The sequence below is a fragment of the Oculina patagonica genome, chromosome 7, assembly GCF_052425735.1.
Source record: "Oculina patagonica isolate OP01 chromosome 7, crgOcupat, whole genome shotgun sequence".
Taxonomy (NCBI): domain Eukaryota; kingdom Metazoa; phylum Cnidaria; class Anthozoa; order Scleractinia; family Oculinidae; genus Oculina; species Oculina patagonica.
The window spans coordinates 8,314,676-8,335,979 of record NC_135764.1 but is presented as its reverse complement, the minus strand read 5'-3'; the positions used below and the strand labels follow the sequence as shown (position 1 = coordinate 8,335,979).

General features: G+C 38.4%; 2 protein-coding genes across 2 annotated transcripts in view; one reads left to right on the top strand and one right to left on the bottom strand.

The window, feature by feature from the left end:
• Positions 1–21,304, bottom strand: part of LOC144661647 (lysophosphatidic acid receptor 3-like) — a 668,415-nt gene that overhangs the window by 362,931 nt on the left and 284,180 nt on the right. The window lies entirely within an intron of this gene.
• Positions 925–17,902, top strand: LOC144661639 (coadhesin-like). The gene is made up of 12 exons (XM_078522446.1): positions 925–1,046; positions 3,740–3,800; positions 4,194–4,211; positions 4,946–5,128; positions 5,773–5,949; positions 7,009–7,179; positions 7,983–8,162; positions 12,829–13,005; positions 14,912–15,088; positions 15,946–16,376; positions 17,281–17,434; positions 17,643–17,902. Exons 2-12 carry the CDS (start codon positions 3,752–3,754, stop codon positions 17,645–17,647), a joined length of 1,722 nt encoding a protein of 573 aa, XP_078378572.1. The 5' UTR covers positions 925–1,046; positions 3,740–3,751; the 3' UTR covers positions 17,648–17,902.

The following is a 21,304-nucleotide window of genomic DNA, read 5'->3' as shown; positions in this document are numbered from 1 at the left end:
GAATCGGAGACTATTCGAGCAGCTCCGCAAGAATTCACGATGAACAGTTATAATCGTTTGTTTGAAAGCCCACTATTTGCCTATCTTTCCGCATACTTTCTATTCAAATGTCCGGACGCCGTAATTGTGTAGTTTCCAGTGGTTACAGTAAATTAATATTTATGTAAACTGTCTTTAAAACAAATGCGCTCCTCGGTGAGTTTGACGGAATTGTCAAATTGGTGGGCTAAACAGCCGATAAAAAGGCTAGTAAACACTGTAAACTGCCATTGAAATTACCTCGGTTAGCATCCCTAAAAGCTCTGATTGATTTTCATAACGTACCAGGAACTTTTAAGGTTGACAAAAAAAATTAACGACCGGATATCTGTAGAGAAAAACATCTAGTTTGGGAAGAAAGTGTTTGTTCGCTTAACAAAAGCCCTGGAAAAAAATAAACAGTGATATGTTTTTCTCTTACTCGTGAACAGTTTCACAGTTTGGGACAATATGAATCAGAAACTCTTCTAATAGTTCTACGAGAATTCATTATGTACAGTGTTGTAATGGCTTCTTAGGAATCCCACGCATTTGTCCATTCTTCCGCAGATCTTCTATTTTAATAAGCGGAAGTCGTAATTCTGTATATTTTTGTTTTTGCACTATTGGCGTAAACTAACTTCGAGAAAAAATAATAATTCCTAGATTAATGTGGTGATATTGTTGAAGTCGTGCGCTTTAATGGTTGATACAACATGGACTTGGCAATTGAAAAAAGTACCCTTCCAATTGTTTCCAGGAGTCGTCTAAAACGCTCGGCCGACCTTGGACATCATTCTTTCAAATCATTCAGCGATTGGTTGATTGATCGATTGGTCGGTGATTTTCATTGGTTTAGATCACGTGAACAGTACATGCTTCGAAAGCGGTTCTCTATCAGAGCATTGTCACTCTAAACCAGCAAACCGGCTGGCCGGTGGTTTTTAAAAACGTCTGGCGCTTACGTGCGTGAGATAAGAAAGTTAAGGCAAACCAAGACAACGACGCAACGCTAAACGTGTTGAAAGGTAAAATGAATTTATGACAATGGCTTAATGTGCGTTTAAATATGCTGTTACATTGCTTAATAAGTCTTCTCTGCAGAAAAGCAGTAAAAAATGACCGAATTTTGTGGCCTTTGCGTAGAACGTCAATTAGAACGGTGAATTTTCCATTTTTTTTTTTTCTCTCTAGTTGAGCCGGAGGGTTGGTTGTACATGATCACCTTTAGTTAAGGATAGTCCCGAAGCGGATAGCTGAACCGACCTAGATAATCCCGGGGTGCCAAGCAATTTTAAAAAATATATAAATTTACTGTTTAAAATTTATGTCGTCCTCAGCATTTCCGTCGTGGTTTCAAAACGCATGAGTCACGACGTATCGCGTTCTACTATCAGTTTTAACCTTTTTTTGTTAAACAGATTCTTCATCTATTAAATCGAGATGTTTAATATAATCATGATGCACTTTAAAAACAATATGAAAGATTGGCGTCCTGTTGTGAATGTTCATCTTCTAGAAACGTCAGGTTTGAAAAGTACACATAACATCACACAAGCTCGCGCTGTCTGCAAGTCCTACATTAAAGTAGTGGACTTTTCTGTGATCAGATCACGATGTTTTTTCAAAACAAAAATGCTAGCTAGTTTGATAAGCAAAATAAAAAATATATATATATTTCAAACACAAAATTAAAAATAGACAGTTTAGGCAGGATTATTTAGCCGGTTGCGTCAAAGGTTGGAATTCTAATCTAATAAATTTCAAATTTAATTCAAAACAGAGCAAATAATTCGGTCTATTTTTATGTCCTCGGTGGAAAAGACAGAGCAAGCAAGCCTAACGAGGAACGTTTCGATATTTTTACCCTAGTCAGTGTACAACAGTCACTGTAAGCAGTTGTTTTAGTATTTTAGCTGTGGTAAAATTTATTATAGGAAGGAACTATTTTTTCGCCTCTGTACCTCCTAATATGTAAAATAAACAAAATTTATTTAGCGCCAAGAAATGCAATTTATCACGTAAATATGGCATTGTTTACATTGTTATCAACGTGTGTTTAACCTGTTGAAGTGAGCAATATTAATGGCTTATTGTAACTTGGTTCATTCTTCACGAAGAAAGGTGATTGCAATCGATAAGAGCTATAGGCTTACTGTTCGGTATTGTCTAACAATTCGTTATCGTTTGGTAAGAAAAAAGTCAATGAGTGCTAATTTCTCGGGTCTTTATAAGAGGGTGAATTTTGCATTTAATGTGCTAATGCAATTAACAAGTGCAGGAACTTCGACTCAGTTGCCATGGAAACATGTCACTTCATTTCTCATAACAATTTTGGCTGCGAGGGGGTCTAGACTTAGGAGAAATTTTAATTTTCGAGATCTTATGGCAGCGAACAGTAACTAAAAAGGAACAGTTTGGTCCTGGGGTAGCCGCCGTAGATTTTACTTGTTGCGATCGGGACAGATTAGCCTTCATGATTGCTTGATTGCTCCCTCGATGTTGGTTTGAAACTTTCATTGACAAAATTAAATTGTCCCTGGCGAGGAGCGATGCCGACTTCTCGGTTAGTTGTTTATTGTTACAGCAAGACGTTAATGGTGTGGTTTAAGCATGGATAAAAGAGCAATAGTAGTGAATTTGGTATAGTTGTGCGTGTGTTGTTGTTGATTTACCTAGATGTGCGCTTCTGACATACATTTTGCATATCATGTAATTAAAATAAAATGTTGCAACATCGTTCTCCCTGAAAAGTAAACAACTTCTATCATTCCTTGACCAAAATTATTTTTGTAATAAGCCTGTTTGAGAGCTTGTTAGAAATAAAAGAACTTTACTAAGAACTCATTTTTTTTATAAAATTTACTTTTGGTTTGATAAATAATGACATGCTATTGCTAGCTTTGATGGGGTGTTCACATAAACAAGAGGAAGTTAAAATAAAAACGGAAGACGTATTGTTTCGTATCCCCTCGCTTTTATTTATTGTTTATTGGTCACGTGAATATGACTATAGCTTATATGAATAAAATACGGGCTTTTCTATTTTTATTTTTTTGCCGTGTGACAGCTATTCCCTCGCTAAAACTAGATGGCTTTCTTTTCCCTCGGGTATAAAGTTTTTTCTCGAGGAAATACTTTCAAATATTCACTAATATAAACTAACTTGAATAATTGTTTAATTTTAAACAATGCTTATTTTTATGGTAAGTGCTGGAGTAATTTGACTCAATAAACAAGCAGTCGACGCATGAAACCTACAGATCTATAATTTAATAGTTTTCGATCTCTTTAAAGCAAATGCACTCAGGTCATGTATCTAGAAATATTATTGAACAGTATTCAATTTCCAAGCTTGTTACAACCATATTTTAACGCCCTTTTAACTTTAATGTCACGGTTTTTTAACTGCGTGATAACTTTAATTCCGTGTATATAAACATTTTCACCCCCTTTGGTTAAAAACCGACTGTACGATTAGCCTGCGAACAGGCTCCCGAGTGGGGTTTCCGCCCCCGCGAGCGAAGCGAGCGGCGAACACGAGCGAAGCGAGCGGAAGTGCGGGACCTAATGGGCCCACGTACTCCCCCTCAGGCGCCGCTCGTGGGCCTGTTCGCAGGCTACTGTGCGATCGTGTCGAAAATAGTTGTTATGGTATAATAACTAAATAATAAAAAAACATGCATTTTCAATAGGTATAACTTCTCTTACTCTTTTTCAGTGTTAGGTGACCATGCAAGTTCAGTTTTACTTCACTGGATTGACAATTCTTTCACTTGCAGGTTAGACATTATAAAATCACGCATTTTAACAACGAAACATTCGTTAATGGAAGTGCAATTTGTGCATTTGCGTTAAAATCTACGATCACGGAACGTTTGCACCGGCTTTCCGACGAATTCCACGGAAGTTTGAAATTTTATGAGGCATTCCTTGCAACTTTAAACGTCTCTGTACAACTGCAAAGATCTTTTCTTTTTAATTCTTGTCCACAGTTGACATATATAAGTCATTTAAATTACACATCCATTGTGAGAAATACATGAGTACAGCCCTGAATTCAGAGTATTAACCCAAAGAATATTACTTGTTTAATTCTGTCACGACTTTTAAGTTTAAATTTAAAAAAATAACTTTTGATTAACTAATTTCTTTCTTTTTTCTAATTTTTGCAGTCCATGGATATTCTGCAGGTAATTTTTCATGTTTTTCAACATTTTGTATTATACACTCTACAAAGCTTTCTAGAAAAGTTCGATGTTTAGTTCTAAAGGGACATCTTTGTAAATTTGTTATCGATTTGTGAAAGTTTTTAGCTTCTAATTATGGTTTCTTTTGAAAGATCAGGAAAATCAGATTACAAGAAACCCATAGTTTAAATGAACGTATCACAGTTCTGCCATGTCACTTTAAAATGCAGTTGTTGCAGTTTGTATAGGATACATACAAATCTGCGTATAAGAACCTAGGTTTTTTCAAGTTAGCCTAAACAGGTTCTTATATAAATGGTATGTAGTGTAAAATTAGGCTAACTAGGTTCTTAATTAGGTTCTTAACTTTTGTTCAAGAAATAATAATAATATAATAATTATATTCAAGGAGGACAGGTTTTATGTAACTATGCTGTAACTATAATGTGTACAGACTGTGTTATAAATATATTTTTTGAGAAGATTTTTTAATTCTATATTTTTTGAGAAGATTATTTTTTTCTTTTTGGAATATAAGAACCTGTTTTAGAATTTTAGCCTAAAATGGTTCTTATGTGAAGGGTGCTTAAAAATAAAAATTTTAGCCTAACAGGTTCTTACATGTTAGGTTCTTATATGCGGGTTTTTACTGTACCTCATTGTGAATATGCAAGGTTTCTAAAAGCTGTCAATAGAGACTTAGGTTGCAGCCTGAAAATCCTCCTCGTTTTTTTCAGCTAGCGCTGTTGATGGTGGTTACTCTCACTGGAGTAAGTTCTCAGAGTGCAGTGCCTCTTGTGGAAGTGGTCTAAAGATTCGCAAGCGATCCTGCAACAGCCCTGAACCAAAGAACGGAGGAAAGGATTGCAGTGGCCTGGGACCCGCCATGGAATCCGAAGCATGCAATTCATTTCCATGCCGTATGTTTGAATTATTTTGAAGTTTTCGTTCTTCGTGAGGACCAAAAGTGTAGATGCTTTTCTTTATTTCTTTATTTTTCCTTGTTCTTATTGTGAACCGATTTACATTTTCATCTCTTGTAATTTGGGAATAAGTTTGAATCTAGCCTAAAACAGCAACTAAATAACCATAAATTTTAACGATGCTATGAAGTGTGCGCAGCAAAAAAAACGTGTAACTAACATACGAAGTGAAGAAAATAGAAAAAAGGACAAGACGGAAAAAGTAATAAGAGGGAACCTAATTCCGATTCTAAGGCTACTCCCCAAGTTAAAAGGTAAAAATCTTGCTAAACTACTTTTAAAAAAAGTCCAAAAAGCCAAAAGTATAGTTATTTGGAGGTACAACTATGACAAAATTATATACTCAGTATTTGAAATGAAATAATTGAAATCAGGAATACATCAATCCAAAGTAGATTGGCAACAAGCCGATTCTGCAAATAGTAATAACACAAACAGGCAATCTCAGTTGGATGGCGGTAGATTTTAAAAACATTTACTATCTGAATATTCTCATCTTGTTGGATAGGGCTTTTGCTAAGTACTTCTGAAGGAGATCCTCTATACCCTATCTTTGACTGTTACTCTCTTTAACCTTTAAGCTATCGATGGTGGTTATTCCAACTGGTCAAATTTCACGGAGTGCAGCGCAACTTGTGGAGGAGGATTCCAGAGGCGAACACGAACTTGCACCAATCCCCTGCCGTGTTGTGGCGGGAAAAACTGTGACGATTTAGGACCAACCGTGGAGACGCAGGAGTGTGGCACATGCAAATGTGGTACTTTAGAGAAGTAGTTTGACTTAAATAAGATTAATTTCGAAAATATAACTACAGTCGATCCTCTCGTAGGTTCCTTCGTACAATCTCGGGTGTTTCTTATGGCGGGTAGTCTACTACAACAGGTTTCACTTAAAGGGAGTGTGTCACGGATTTTAGCCAAATTGAGACAAGGGAAATGGCAATTTTTAAAATTCGGTGAAATATAAATATAGCCACTTCAACAGAGAGGGAACATTTCAATAACACAACAAATACAAGAGAAAGGCACGGATGGCCAAACGTGACGAAGATTGGAACTGATTAATATTGCGATATGGGTTTTTGAAATGCTGCTAGACTGAACAGTTTTCAAAGTTAGTCTCGTTTGCTTGTCACTTTAAATTATAACGCCCGGGAGACAAATAAGGTTGAAATGAAACTATGGCTGCTTCAAAAGGCATATTCAATTATACACTTGTTTGATCATAATGTTGGTTTCTTATTGTACTAGATGTATTACATAAAATTACTGTTACGTACATTTATCGCCTTTTATAATGAATGGAAATATCGTTTTAGGTGTGCATTGTCTGCATTCAAGATTGTGCTGAACATAAAATTATTTTGTTACCTCAGCGTTCATTTAAAACAATGTTACTTTTTTATTAAAAAACAGAAGAATAAATACTACATACTCATTCATCTGCATCGGAGACTTCCAGAGCTTTGCATACGCTCACGCACCAGGGCTGATCTCTGAAGGGGGTGTGACCGTATTTTATTTGTTTGATCTAATAAGTTCACTGAGCAGTAGACGTAGGTCAAGAAAGCTGCAAAAATATCATACATAAACCAGTGATTTAAATGAGATCTGGCGGATTCGCACATGCCAGTCAGACGGAAAAGGAAAAAGAACTGATAAGTTACATGTTAAGTTGGCTTCGTGTAGCTAGTTTTCGTGATTGTACGATATTAATTGTTGCTTTGGTTCGATGTGAAATTCATATACATGGTTATTGTCTTGGTTCTTCTGAAGTCAGGCTAACCTTTTCATTGTTTTTTTTTTTGTGACTATAGTTATAGACGGTGGTTGGAGTGCGTGGTGCTCATATACGGCATGTAGTGTCACGTGTGGTGGTGGGGTGCGGTATCGTAACAGAACCTGTACCAATCCTCCTCCACAAGGCGGCGGCCAAGACTGCCTCGGTCCGTATTCTGAGTCACAGGAATGCAATACGCAGTCATGTCGTAAGTAGCAAGAATTTTTTTATCCATCTTTCCACGTAAGTGTCAAAATAAGTCACCTTATAGCCTAGCTACGTCCTGTGCGATAGGTTTAAAAGAATATCTACAACAACAACAACAACAACAAAACTTTATTTAGGCAATCAAATTATTTACAATATTTTTCACCTCCCGCAATTAGCCTAGCTATTCGAGGCGGGAGGTGAAGAAGAAGAGGAAAATAAATAAATAACTCAACTCGTCGTATAACTGTAGTTTCTCTAAACCATGCCATTAAAGAGAGTTTACATGCAAATATTCAAACCATTCTACTAAGTAGTGAAGAACATCTGGGGTTTTTCTTCTCCAGTTTTATTAATTTGAATCTGGGTTAAGGTGCATTTGCTATAGTATTTTAGTGACAAACGCAGCGGCCTTACTATGCTGAGTTTGTGCCCTGGCCGTGATCATTGTGTTGGGTTTTTAGGGTAGCTGATATTTTACTCTCACAGTATATTTCTCCACCCAGACGTTTTAATGGTAGTGGCCAATTGCTAGGAAACCTAACAAAAATGCTTAGTTGTAGCCTGCGATAGACTAGTATCTCATGTAACAAAAAAAAAAACAAAAAAACAAAAAACACCTTATAATCCAACACATGCAAAAAGCGGTCCCCCTGGTGGCTTCATGATAAGGAAACGTACCAAGAGCGGAGAGGGAAAGTGAGCTACAGAGCGCGAAGTGCGAAAGCGACCGGAAGAAAGGGTAAAACACTGGCCTTTAATTAGCCATAAAGACAGAATTTACCTTTTTAATTTGTCTTGAAGATAACGGTAACTTTACTGAGTGGTCCGAGTGGTCTAAATGTAGTGTAACATGTGGGGGCGGCGCACAGAAGCGTACAAGAACCTGCACCCACCCACCTCCTGGACAAGGTGGAAGAAGCTGTGAAGAATTATCCCTTGGGCCTAGTGCCGAGACTCAAGACTGTAGCCCTAAACCATGCCGTAAGTTGACACATAAGTTTGCACTTCAGGACACGGCGGTTGTGCGCGGGCCCATGCAAGAGAATTTATCTTCTTTGTATAAAAAACGACTTTTTAAAGGGTAACACAATTACTGGTGTCCCTGTAGTTTTTATAGTGTGAATGTTTCGTCTCGTCGGCAAACATCGCGCAATTGGCGAGCGCGCTCAAGTTTAGTTTTGGCGGGAAAGTTTTTCTCATTTTACAACCGGTAAGCACCAGCTAATTAAAAATACTCGTTTCTGTTTTATTGGTAAACCTCTTTTCATTCATCGTACGGAAACATACTTTTTCAGTCCGTGATATGGTGGCATATCAGGTCAGTGACTTGATATCGTGGATATCAGGACAGTGATCGCGCTTTTGATTGGCTCTTGCGATTTGGGTACGGTATGGTGGGAAGCGAGCGCTCTCACCACTGCGCTATCCCTGCTCCCCGTGTATAACTGGTTGCACAGCACGAATATAGTTAGTGCCAATCATCGTTCATTTCCATTTTTTACGATTTTTCCAGCGAAGTACACTTCAAATTCTCAAAATTAAAAGGTGAGTTCCTTTGGGAAGATCTGGAGTACGCATCGATGATCCGAGATCGCATCGTATCAAAGTGCGTTAATGAGGAATCGATAAGGAATTGATAAAAAATCCTTGTCCAGAGGGGACTCAACGGTTTCTTTAATTTGTTGCACCATGACTCGAGTGATCGTGGATCATAAATCTTTATCCTGATACAACTCAAAGGAACGCACGCTAAGTCTAAGCTGGAATCTTATTCTTTGTTCCATGCTACAATAACGTTACGATGAAAGGATTGATTGTCATCATGCCTTGCAGATGTATTCTTTTTTATGTTAACCTACTAATTTTTCTATCTAGTATTACAATCTGGTCAACAATAAATTATAAGCAACGTAGACAGCAACGTATTCTTTCCTGTTTACATCTCTCTGATCTCAAAACCCAAATTTAATCTCAATTATACCAATCCATTCCTATTTTGTTAGCGATTGACGGTAACTACACAGAATGGACTGGTGGTCAGGCGTGTACTTGTGGGGAGGCTCGCACACGGTCAGTGCACCCCCCTCTCCCAGTTGGTGGAGCTGCGATGGACTGGGCCAGCTCAGACACGATGCCCCGTCCTTGCTGGTTCATTTGCATGTTGTTTTTCCCTCCATGTCTCTTTTTGTGTGTTGTCAGTCCCCCTTTTTTCGCCATCACGGCAACTACACCGAATGGACTGAGTGGTCTGATTGCAGTGCAACTTGTGGAGGAGGTTCCCAAATACGATCAAGAAAATGCACCAACCCCCCTCCAAAGGACGGTGGAAAGAACTGCGATGAACTGGGACCAGCTAATCAGACCCAAGAATGTAACCCAGATCCTTGCCGTGAGTAAATATTAAGTGGAAATTAGTTTGGGCATGGTTGCAAATTAAACGGGAGCTTAAGGTATCAGTGTACCCCAAATGACCATCATGCGTTGGAGCTGCCTTACCGTCTGGTAATTAACGCAAACCCCAGAAAAGTATATATTTTCTGAAAGCTTAGGAATTGTAGATTACGAAGATATATTTATTTTTACTAAAAATATTAATGTTATCCAAAATGAGCGTGTTTTTTCCAGAAGTACCGAGGCTCATAAATCGGGTTCGTTTCCGGACAAATTTGAGTGGGAAAAAGCGATTAGCATCGCTATGTGTTCTTCACACATTTCTCTAAGAAACTGTGTCGGGGAATATTGATTACTTGTCTGGTTTGTTTTTGACACGTAGTTAAACTTTCAGAGTGTAAGCAACAGCTATTCTCTGTGTTAAAACAGCCATAACTTTTGAAAGAGGAAAAAAGTTAAAATTCGCCGACATAGTTTTGTTGCTCAATTATCGGGCAACATTCTTGCCAAATTTCAGCGAAAATTGTTGAAACCCCATTAAAAACGAACTTAAAATGTGCACCTCTCTCTTCGAAAATTTGTTTACGAGATGCGAAAGAAAATGTGTTTTGGGGCGTACTTCCGCTTTAATGAGATTAATTACACAAGACGTGTGAAAATGATCACGCGTTGAGCGATAGAATGAAGGTTCGTTTTACTTTAACAATAGAACTTGTTCAAAGCGGTGTCAAATGTTGCTTCTGGTCGGAAACAGTCTGTTGCATAATTTTATTTCTACCGCTCGCTTTATAACAATTTTCGTCTCACTGCAACAGTTTTAGAAATGTTAAGAGGAAATCCGCCAGGACTTCGAGTAGTTATTGGACAAAATTATGTACCAAAACTATTTACACCTGATTGCAAGCTTTTGTGTCACTGCTTCAAATATCTTATCGAAAGAAATCTTTTCTAACAACACCACACATCGAAAACACATTTTGAAGTTCCGCTGAATTCCACTGAATCGCTTAAAAGATGTAAGCTTTTGCCCATAGCTTGTGAACTTAAAATATCATTTCCTCAGACTCTGATAAGAAATTGTTGTACCAGAATTATTTCCACCTTATTGCAAACTTGTGTTTTACTGCTTCAAATATCTTATCAAAAGAAATCTTTGCTAACAACACCACACATCGAAAACACATTTTGAAGTTCCGCTGAATTCCACTGAATCGCTTAAAAAGAATTTACAAAATGGCTACACGTGAGATTTTGCCCATACCTTGTGAACTTTGAAATTCATTTTCTCAGACTCTGATAAGAAATTGTTGTTGGTGTTATCACGGATAATTACTTACATCTTTACCTTTTATTAAGGGTGGGAAATAACGCAATAGGATTTAAATTATTCTGGAAATTGATTTTTGTCCAACTTTAATAAATATTACTCGACTTCCTAGTGGATTCCGTCTTAAATCTAAAACAACAAAAACGTGGAGTCGCAAGCATCTTTAAGGTCCTAAAGTAAGCCGAGGAACCTGGTCGTGGCGTTACCGCTTCAAGCGGCGAAAAATATTCGCTGTCGCTATCTACTTGTGCATTTGCCAAATCTTTAGTCTTTTCCCGTTGTTGCAGCATTCTTTGAACATGAGAAAGGCATGGGAAAATGTTTCTTCTTTCACGTATAAAAAACGTTTGCCAGCGCAAACCATTCAAAACATCTCGTCGAAAACCAAGAACTGTGATGTGATAATCATGCAACGGTAGATCGCCGCGCTTCTTTAGACAACCTGTTGACAGCTATCAATATCAAATAATTAATGGCAAGAAAAGTTTTTCGTTCATAACTTTGTGTAGAGACAATCTTTTTCCGTGCTCTTTTTTTTAAATGAAAGGTCTTAATGAGATCTACCCGAAAATACCAAAATATATTTTTCTTTAAAATGGTCAATTTTGGGGTACACTGATACCTTAATTTGATCAGTGTGTAAAATTAAGACATAATCATGGGATTTTTGTAGGGTTACATAATTAATGTTTTAGTTTTCTTTGGAGAACTGCACTTGAATTTGACAATTCTTCTTTGCCGTGGAAAAAATACTCCCACGTGGCATTGAAATCATTGAAGCCAGATGCAATAAAATCACGTTGAATCATTTAAATTATTCAGTCCATCAATGGTGTATTTATCAATTTTTTATTGTGTGGTATACGCACTGTAAACAGTGTGACTATACACCTTGTGTAAGGAAACTATGAACATTGTGCTTAGCAATATGACAGAAAGAAAAATAAATCATTGTGTACAGCTATTTCAATTAACGTTGTGCGGATCAAGCTTAAAGACAAGACTGAAATACAGTATGGGTAGAAGAAGAGGGAAACTGCCGTGCTGAATACTAATGACATAATAACATGACAAACGCGAAATTGCACGTTTTCTATTTCTTTAGACATGTGAAACAAGGTGGTTTTAGCACTGAGGAATTTTCAAAACTCAGAACCAAGCGACAGTGAAGGTAAAGCTACAGAAAGTCCTCCTGGGGAAAACAAACTCGTGAATTCTCCACGGTGATGTGCTTAATGAAGCTTATATGCAAATTTGTAGTGATACCAGAACGCCATACGGTCTTGCCTTTTAGCTTTAAGCTTTGACCCGACAACGTTTATTGAAATAGCTGTATTCTTCCCAATAGCAATCGATGGTAATTACACAGAGTGGTCTGAATGGTCTAAATGTAGTTTAACGTGTGGAGGAGGAGTTCAAACAAGAGCAAGACAGTGCACCAACCCCCCACCACAATACGATGGAAGAGACTGTGAGGGCCTCGGCCCGGCTAATGAAACCCAGTCATGCAATGTGGACAAATGCCGTGAGTTTGATCATTTCGTTTTAACGGAATGATTTGTCTCTCCCAGCATATAGTTCCAACTTATCAGACATGGAGTTATAATAAATATCAATACAAACAAAATACTAATTAAAATCTATTCTGTTGAAATTGTAAAGAAATAGTTAACGTAGAAGTGGCACGACCGTCCTCTCAACAGGGATGGTACCCGGGGATGGTATAGAAGATTTTTTATTGATGCAGGAAGATGATCTTTGTGAAGTGTGTGATTTTTTTAATGACATACGTCAAACAAAAAAATAGCAGTTGACATACAAACGGGAGTATACCTGAAAGCTGGTACTACATATACTATATATAAGAGCTCCTCATACAAGGGTTTAAACACAGCTAGTGATTTTCCTACCATGACTTTGAATTCACAGCAATCGATGGTAACTACACCGAATGGTCTGAGTGGTCTGACTGCAGCGTGTCTTGTGGAGGAGGAAAGCAAGAGCGTTCGAGAACCTGCACCAATCCCCATCCAAAACACGGTGGACAGAATTGCGACGACCTAGGTCCAGCTAACGAGACGCAAAAATGTAACCCAGAACCCTGTCGTGAGTATTTTTTTTTTTATCTCTTTTAACTTTTGAAAAACATGGTTGACACTTTAATTTTAACAAGACTGTTGAGGAAGACAAGTAAACTGCTGGAATTAGTAAGGAAATTATTACATTTCGAGCTAGGTATTTTGTAAGCAGGACTAACATCAATTTTTCTTCTGGTCATTAGTCGATGATTGTTTTGTTTTGTTTTGTTTTGTTTTGTTTTGTTGTTGTTGTTGTTGTTGTTGTCTGTCTGTCTGTTTGTATGTCTGCCTGTCTGTCTGTCTATCTATCTGTCTGTCTGTCTCTCTGTCTGTATGCATGTATGTATGTATGTATGTAGGTAGGTAGGTAGGTAGGTAGGTAGGTAGGTAGGTAGGTAGGTAGGTAGGTAGGTAGGTAGGTAGGTAGGTAGGTAGGTAGGTAGGTAGGTAGGTAGGTAGGTAGGTATGTATGTATGTATGTATGTATGTATGTATGTTATGTACGTATGTCTGTTTGTTTTGTTTCTTGTATTAATTTACAGTCAGTTAGATTAGTATCCTTGAGAAGACCGAATAAGTTTCCGACGACACCGAAGAGCATATATGGCTCACGATGTAGCCCGATTAAAGTCAATTGTTTTCCTTTTTTGTAGCAATCGATGGTAACTATACTGAGTGGTCCGAGTGGTCTGATTGTGGTGTAACATGTGGAGGGGGAGTCCAGACTCGCTTTAGAAATTGCACCAACCCCCCTCCACAATACGATGGAATGGGCTGCGAAGTTTTGGGACCAGCCAAAGAGAAACAAGAATGTAACACGAGTCCATGCCGTGAGTAAATATAATTTGCTATAGTGTTTGTATTCCGAGAATCAAAGGCAGGTCAACGGCAGAACCACTTGTCAGTTGGTCCGAGTGGTCTGATTGTGGTGTAACATGTGGAGGGGGAGTCCAGACTCGCTTTAGAAATTGCACCACCCCCTCCACAATACGATGGAATGGGCTGCGAAGTTTTGGGACCAGCCAAAGAGAAACAAGAATGTAACACGAGTCCATGCCGTGAGTAAATATAATTTGCTATAGTGTTTGTATTCCGAGAATCAAAGGCAGGTCAACGGCATAACCACTTGTCAGTTGGCCACTTTACATCCGCTTTGCTTAGTGGATGCCTTCCGAATTATTTTTCTTTTTTAATGTTGTTATTGTTGTTGTGGTTCGTAATCTGTTGTTGCTGTTTTTGTTACTATTTCTGCCGCGTTTTCTGACCGTATTGATACTGCTTCTGCCGTTGCTGTTTTTGTAACTAGTGGTTGTTGTTGTGTTGTTGTTGTTTGTTTAATAAAATACGGTTTCAAGCTTGGTGGTAGTTAAGCCTGGACGTTTACTACGTATTCATAGAGAAGCAAGTATTCTTTAAAAAAAACTTCAGTATTACTTAATATTATTTACCTTGTATTAACAAGGTAAATAACATTTATTTTGCGTTATTTTCCTTATTATTATGTCTTGTCTGTAACTGTGCTCACATCGTGGGTAATTGGTATAGGATTTAATAAAACCGGAACCAATTGTGGAATTGCACACATTTAGGCAGTCCTACTGATGAATGGTTACAGCAATAAGATATTTACAGGAGCGACAATTGTCTTCATGGTCTGTCCCCTTAGAATTTTTTTTTTTTAATTAATGGAAGTATTGATATCTAACAGGGGCGTCAAAATATTTCTGAGGGTCGTTTGAGCAATATTCTTTCAGCGAAAATAAATCCTCCTATAAAACTTTTTTCTGCTCTGCAGTGTAATCTCTCGGCAACAGTTATCACCATAATCGATTTTAACTGGGCCCATGAGTTTCCGAAGAGTGTTGCACGCTTTAAAAAGTTAAAACCTTTCTCACACTTTATTCGTTCATTGTTTTTTCTTTCTTCATTCATAGCAATCGATGGCAATTACACGGAGTGGTCTGAATGGTCTGAATGCAGTGTAACTTGTGATGGAGGATCCCAAACTAGATCAAGGCAGTGTACCAACCCCCCTCCACAACACGGTGGCAGGGACTGTGAGGAACTTGGACCGGCTAATGGAACGCAAGAATGCAATACTAACGCATGTCGTAAGTCTCAGTACTGGCGTTGTAATTGTAACTAATTTTCCGTCTAAGAAAAAAAGTTACGATAACAATCTTTTAACGAAAAACATGTTGTACTTATCCTAGTTTTTTGTTGTTCAGTTTCAATGATTATATTACAAGCTTCCATCACTTATTCTAACGCATAAGCCCCCAAACCCTTGATCCAAAAACGAATCACCTCCTAGGTCATATACGTACAAGTATACTATGTCCCGAAGAATAAGGGGGAACGACAAAACTGATGAGACTATGGAATGATACTGCCTATCCAGACCGAATGAAGTTCCCACGTGGTAGGTGAAGAGTGATTACATTGAACTTTGGTTTGTTTTCAAACGTTTGCTCTCTGCTCCTGAAATTTGGTGTGAAGCAGGGGATTTTTTTCCTTTTTTCCGCCTGTTTCTCCGTTCTTTTACGGATTTCATCTTTGAGACTCCCAAGTTTTATAATTACTTTGTGTGGCAAAAAAAATAAAAAAAAATTAAACGAACATGATTAGCAAGCCTATAAATTGAGGAACGGGATAAGCGATGTTTCGTATGCTTAGAATAATTGATTATGACTGACTGACTGACTGACTGACTGACTGACTGACTGACTGACTGACTGACTGACTGACTGACTGACTGACTGACTGACTGACTGACTGACTGACTGACTAACCCTTGGCCAGGCCAATCCGCACTATGCGAGTGAGTGAAGGAGGCCTGGAACCGGGCTTACTGGCTGGCTGGCTGACTGACCGACTGACTGACTGACCGACAGCTCAAGTGTAAGGTTATTTATTAAGGAGAATTTCCTTAATCTAAGCCTTTAATTTCGCCATTTGTTTTTAATAGCTCCTCCTTGCTCAGCTGGCCTTGACATTGGCATTGTGCTCGACAAATCTAGAAGCGTTAAACTCGAGAACCTACAGAAGGTGATTGCCTCCCTTGTTGAACTCGTGGACAAGTTTGAACCGGCTCCCAACAAAGATCATTTTGGTCTCATAACATTCAATCGCGAAGTTGTTACTGAGTTTACGTTTAAAGACGAAACTCTGTACAACAGAGAAAAACTTAAGAAAAGAATCGAAGAAATTCCATTAACTTTGAAGCTTCAAACGCGGACTGACCGGGCAATGAAAGCAGCTAGAGATAATCTTTTTTCACCAAGCGGAGGAGACAGGCCGACTAATCCAAACGTCATGATCATGTTGACGGATGGAAAACCAACGCACCAATCCCAGGATTTCTCGACGTTTGCGGCTGATTTTCACAAGGACCCTAAGGTATGTCTAGAATATGCTCTTTTGCTCAGTCAAGCTATTCTACGTATACCCTCTCCCTCCAGGGGTTACCACCTTGTGTACTAAATATTGATATAAACAACTGGATGGAGTCGCATTTATGACCTTCAGGGCCTGTGCTGAGAGGGGGTGGGGGTTGGAAGGCTATTCCTTATATTGGGGGTGGGGATTACAAAAGGTGGAGTATACAGAAGGGTGGGGAAAACTGTCATTGGGTAATCTTTATTTCCACACAGTTAAAACATCAGCTTTTTGAAAAATACTATATACAATCCTTACATTAGTCTCATTAAGGCACTTAAAAGGGACTTTCAAAATTTCTCGAACAGACCAAACAGAATATTTGCTTCAATTAAGTATTTTATGCGGTTATTCAAGTGCAAAATGTAATAGCTCTTCTGTAGTTATGTGAAAGGGGTACCATTATCTATCGAAGGAATATGAAAGAGGTACCTTTTCTGTCAAAACGGTATGTGAAAAGGTAATACTTTGGACCCCTGGCTGGAGCCTCCCCAAATTAAAAAGGTTTGAGTAGCCCCCGGGGATACAATGTTTGCACTTTGGCCTTTTAGTGTGAGCTGGGGTAGCAGAATGGGGAAAAAGTATGCAATTTTTTTCTTTCTGTTTACCCAAATCATGTCATTTGGTTATAGGCGAAAATAGATAGCAAATGTTGAAGTATTGTGAAGAAAATTTTACAAAGACAAACATCCTCTTCACTTCCGGTCTGAGATGGGGTATACAATTTTTAAACTTATAAGTCAGCAAATTTGAGCTGTTTTGGACTGAGACGGGGCTAGGCTTCCTAGATCAAGGTTGTTGGCTTGTGGAATTTCATCAGGATCAATTGTTTAATGGTGTTGTTTTGTTTCTCTTTGATCGCTAGGTTGCTGATTTATACACCGTAGCAGTGGGTATTGGAAACGGGATCAACAGTCAAACCTTGCATGACATAGCTGGTGAAAATGGAAGTGTCTTAACTGTTGAAAGCTTTGATCAGCTGGCTAAGGAACTAGGTGAAATCAAGGACAAAGTTTGTGGTAGGTTATCAAGTCACAAAAAAGTTTGGGTTTGACGTCAAAATGCATGCAGTCAGAAACCATTGTACACCGATAAAAATGTGTAAAGGGTCGTAATTAAACACATAGACGGAGTTGCCTAATTAAACAAACTGAGTTGCTTAAATAATAATGGTCAATGATTTATTATACGTTTATAACAGTTTTCTATCTCTTCTTCTTTTTTTAGACTAACTGCAAGATTTATCTGATGAGGGAAGCAGCGTAGGGGTAGAACAGCGAAAAGTAACATTTGCGGTGGCAAAATTAGACGGGTCCGTAATAATCGGACTGGAAAGTAAATTGTTTTAAGTTACCACACAATACGGTACTTTGAGTGCATCATAGTGAAATTGTTCAAAACGATGGGATGTAATAAAGATTGCAAAACTGAGGTGAAACACCGCAGTTAGAACAATAACCTTCTATGTACATTCATTGTTGACAATATTAGAAAATTCTTAACCAACCCTCCTTAACGATCGGTCATAAATTCATTTTCATAAATTATGAGCATCATTCATGCAACTCCCATAGTTGTTGATGCATAGTCTGCTCTGGAGCTAATAAAAATTGGTCCGCTATTTTCTACCAAGCAGAGGAAGCTATGTATCATCAGGTATCATACATGTAAATTGGGCTGTGTTCCTAAAGTTCCGAGTAAATTCTGGAATGGAGCGATACGCGCCGCTTAAATATCCAACACAATTTTCTTCCTGGGCTCTTGCGTGTCATTTAACAAACCTTTCAAAAACCATTAGGGAATTTTAACAAAAATGCATGATAACTGACAACTTGTGGCTCTGCACATGTGTTTTACATCTTTGTCCGTATGAGGTTTCTCAGTATAAGACCTTGCAACAGGGAGATACAAACTGGGGTGCTGATAAACAAGCATTATTTTTATAAAGGGCATTGTATGTGATGGGTTATAGCTAATCAATCAATCAAAATCAATCAACTTTATTAAAAGAGGGTAACGGCAAACAGTAAAAACTACTGACAAACAAGCGGCCCTCGGATTACAAATTACAACTACATAATATATACTCGGATTACAAATTACAACTACATAATATATACAATTTAAAATTTGAATTAAAATACAGAAATTTCTAAAAATAGGGATTAAGAATTAAAAAACTGTAAAATGATGAATGTCCTTAAGGCTAGATGCGTAAAAATCAATTAGGCCATTTTTAAAACAATGTAGACTCTCACTTTTCTTTAAGAAATTGGGAAGAGTGTTCCAAAGTCTAGTTGCTCTCACGCTAAATGATCGCCCTCCTTCGGTTTTTCGTTTGAAACGGGGGCAGGCCAAGTTGACAGAGCCATATCGACTATTTCTTTCATTTATTTCAGAGTTTGGCACTAAAAGTTCGTTCATATAGGATGGGCTTTGGCCATTAATACGTTTGTACACTTGTGTTAAGATGTTTATTTTAACCTCGAGATGAACCGGAAGCCAATTTAAAATCTTGAAAAGTTCAATGCTGTTCGCTCGTGTGTCGGCGTCAAGGATAACGCGCGCAGCGCGTTTCTGGAGGCGAAGAATCCTCTGCAAATTCCCCAGAGAACACGACGACCACACCACGGAGGCGTAGAGCATGTCTTGCTTGATCATCGCGTTGTAATATGCTATCCTTTGTTGAAAAGGGAGAAATTTCTTAATTCTTTTCAGTACAGCAATACGCTGGGAAACCTTTCTACAGAGGTCATCGATATGTTCATCGAAGGACAGTTTGGAGTCGATTGTGACTCCCAGCAGTTTTTGTGAGTTCACCTGATCGAGCTCAGTGGCATTTAATTTAACTTGCAACTGCTGGTGCCCCATTCTTTTCTCAAGCCATTTACCCGTGGCGAGCATTGTCTTGGTCTTTTTTTCGTTAAGAATCATTTTGTTGTTATCTGACCATTTTTGTAGTTTATTCAAATCCGACTGGAGACTGTCACTGACGGCCCAAGGTGCTAACCTATAGTCGGTGGAATAACTAACTGTAGTATCGTCAGCATATATATCTGCCACAGTGTCCTGTAGAGCTGAGGGTAGGTCATTAATAAATATAAGAAACAGTACAGGACCTAGGATGCTACCCTGAGGTACACCCAAAGTAATGTCCCTTATACTAGAATGACATCCATCAATGTTTACGTATTGCTTACGGCCATTCATGTAGTCAGTAAATAGAGGCAGATAATCCTCCCCTACACCGATCGCCCCGAGCTTTGTTAACAACAATTGGTGGTCAATGAGATCAAACGCTTTTTTGTAGTCCACAAAGACGATCCCGGTTACCTTGTCACTGTCAAGATCAAATAAGATCTGATCCACGAGCCGTATCAGAGCCGTTTCGGTTGAGAATCTTTTCCTGAAGCCAGACTGGAAGCTGTGAAGTAAACCATTTTCATTCAGGAATTTACATAGGTGATCACAGACGTGTTTCTCCAAAAGTTTTGATAGTACCGGTAACACAGATATCGGCCTGTAATTGTTTTTATCGTTCCTGTTCCCATTTCCTTTAAAAACCGGGGTGACTCTTGCAACTTTCCAGGCGTTTGGAAAAGTTTTCGTACGCAAGCAATGGTTTAGCAACTTTGCAAGTGAGGGGACAATGGCAGGTGCAGCAATTTTAAGCAACTTGGCACTAATACCATCATCACCAGTTGCCTTATGCGCAGGGATAGATAGAAGTAGCTCTGCTGTTTCCTTCTGAGTGATAGGTGGAATATCAAACTCACAAGCGCTGCCCCTTTTAATTGAAGACAAAGAATCTGATAGACTTTCACCATCAAGCGTCGTAGTCAATTTCTTGGGCTGGTCAATAAAGAAATTGTTTAGTATCTCCGCGATGCTGTTCTTATCAGAGATAATCTCATCATTTTCCGTCAGATTCTTGATTCCTATCTGCTTTTCTTCATCATCCTTGGACAAGCATTTGATCAAGTGTTTTACATCTTTGTCCGTATGAGGTTTCTCAGTATAAGACCTTGCAACAGGGAGATACAAACTGGGGTGCTCTGAAGATCCATGATATTTTAAACTGCTACGCCAGCGACAGAACCCGAGAAGTCTTTTTAACGAACTCATAGTGTTTAATATCCATAAGCAATAATCATTATACCCTGAATACTATATATCAGTGTTAAACCCCAAAACCCGGCCAATTCCCCCCATTGGGGGAAAAAGCCATAAGTCAACCTCAAAACGTCACTACCGAGCGGAAGATTTCTTCTATATAAATATTATCTTGCATTGTAGCTGATGCTCTTTTATTCTTTTGTCCTGTACATTACATAAACTATAACGATTCATTACGTTGTATCAGCGCCTAAAGGTGTTCAACATGATTTCACATACAGTAGGTCAAGAGGCCGAAGATAGCTCCACTCTGCCTTATATATCACGACGGGTAATGTTGCCAGATCTTGTGACTATCGCCTGACCGGTAAGCCCGAACAGATTCATTGTTCATAAGGTGCATAAAACCATTTATTTGCTAGATAAATTTCTTATATCATCAAGTGTTCGTCGCGTATAATTCATCACGTAGCAAAATGACGACGTTCGTGTCACACAAAACCGAAGTATTTTACAAAGAACCAATTGTGCAAATTGCCAAGAAAGGGCGTTAGCTCTAAAAATTCCTTCTAGATGTTAGCCCTGGCTTGTAAGGAAATCAAATAACACCCATGTTTCGCTGAAGCTTGTTCCTTGCAATTCACTGGTACCTAACGTAGTCATCTTGACTAAGGAGAAATATCATTTGTTTGCAAGTTGCCTTTTCTCTTGCATGGTTATGCTGAAATATTACGTACAACAAAAGTTCTGGTCAATGTCTCAACAGAACTTCA

Coding starts and splice junctions, on each gene's coding strand:
- LOC144661639 (XM_078522446.1), top strand. CDS start 3,752: ATGCAAGTTCAGTTTTACTTCACTGGATTGACAATTCTTTCACTTGCA. Junction 7,180..7,982: donor ATGCAATACGCAGTCATGTC/GTAAGTAGCAAG, acceptor TTTGTCTTGAAG/ATAACGGTAACTTTACTGAG. Junction 13,006..14,911: donor ATGTAACCCAGAACCCTGTC/GTGAGTATTTTT, acceptor CTTCATTCATAG/CAATCGATGGCAATTACACG.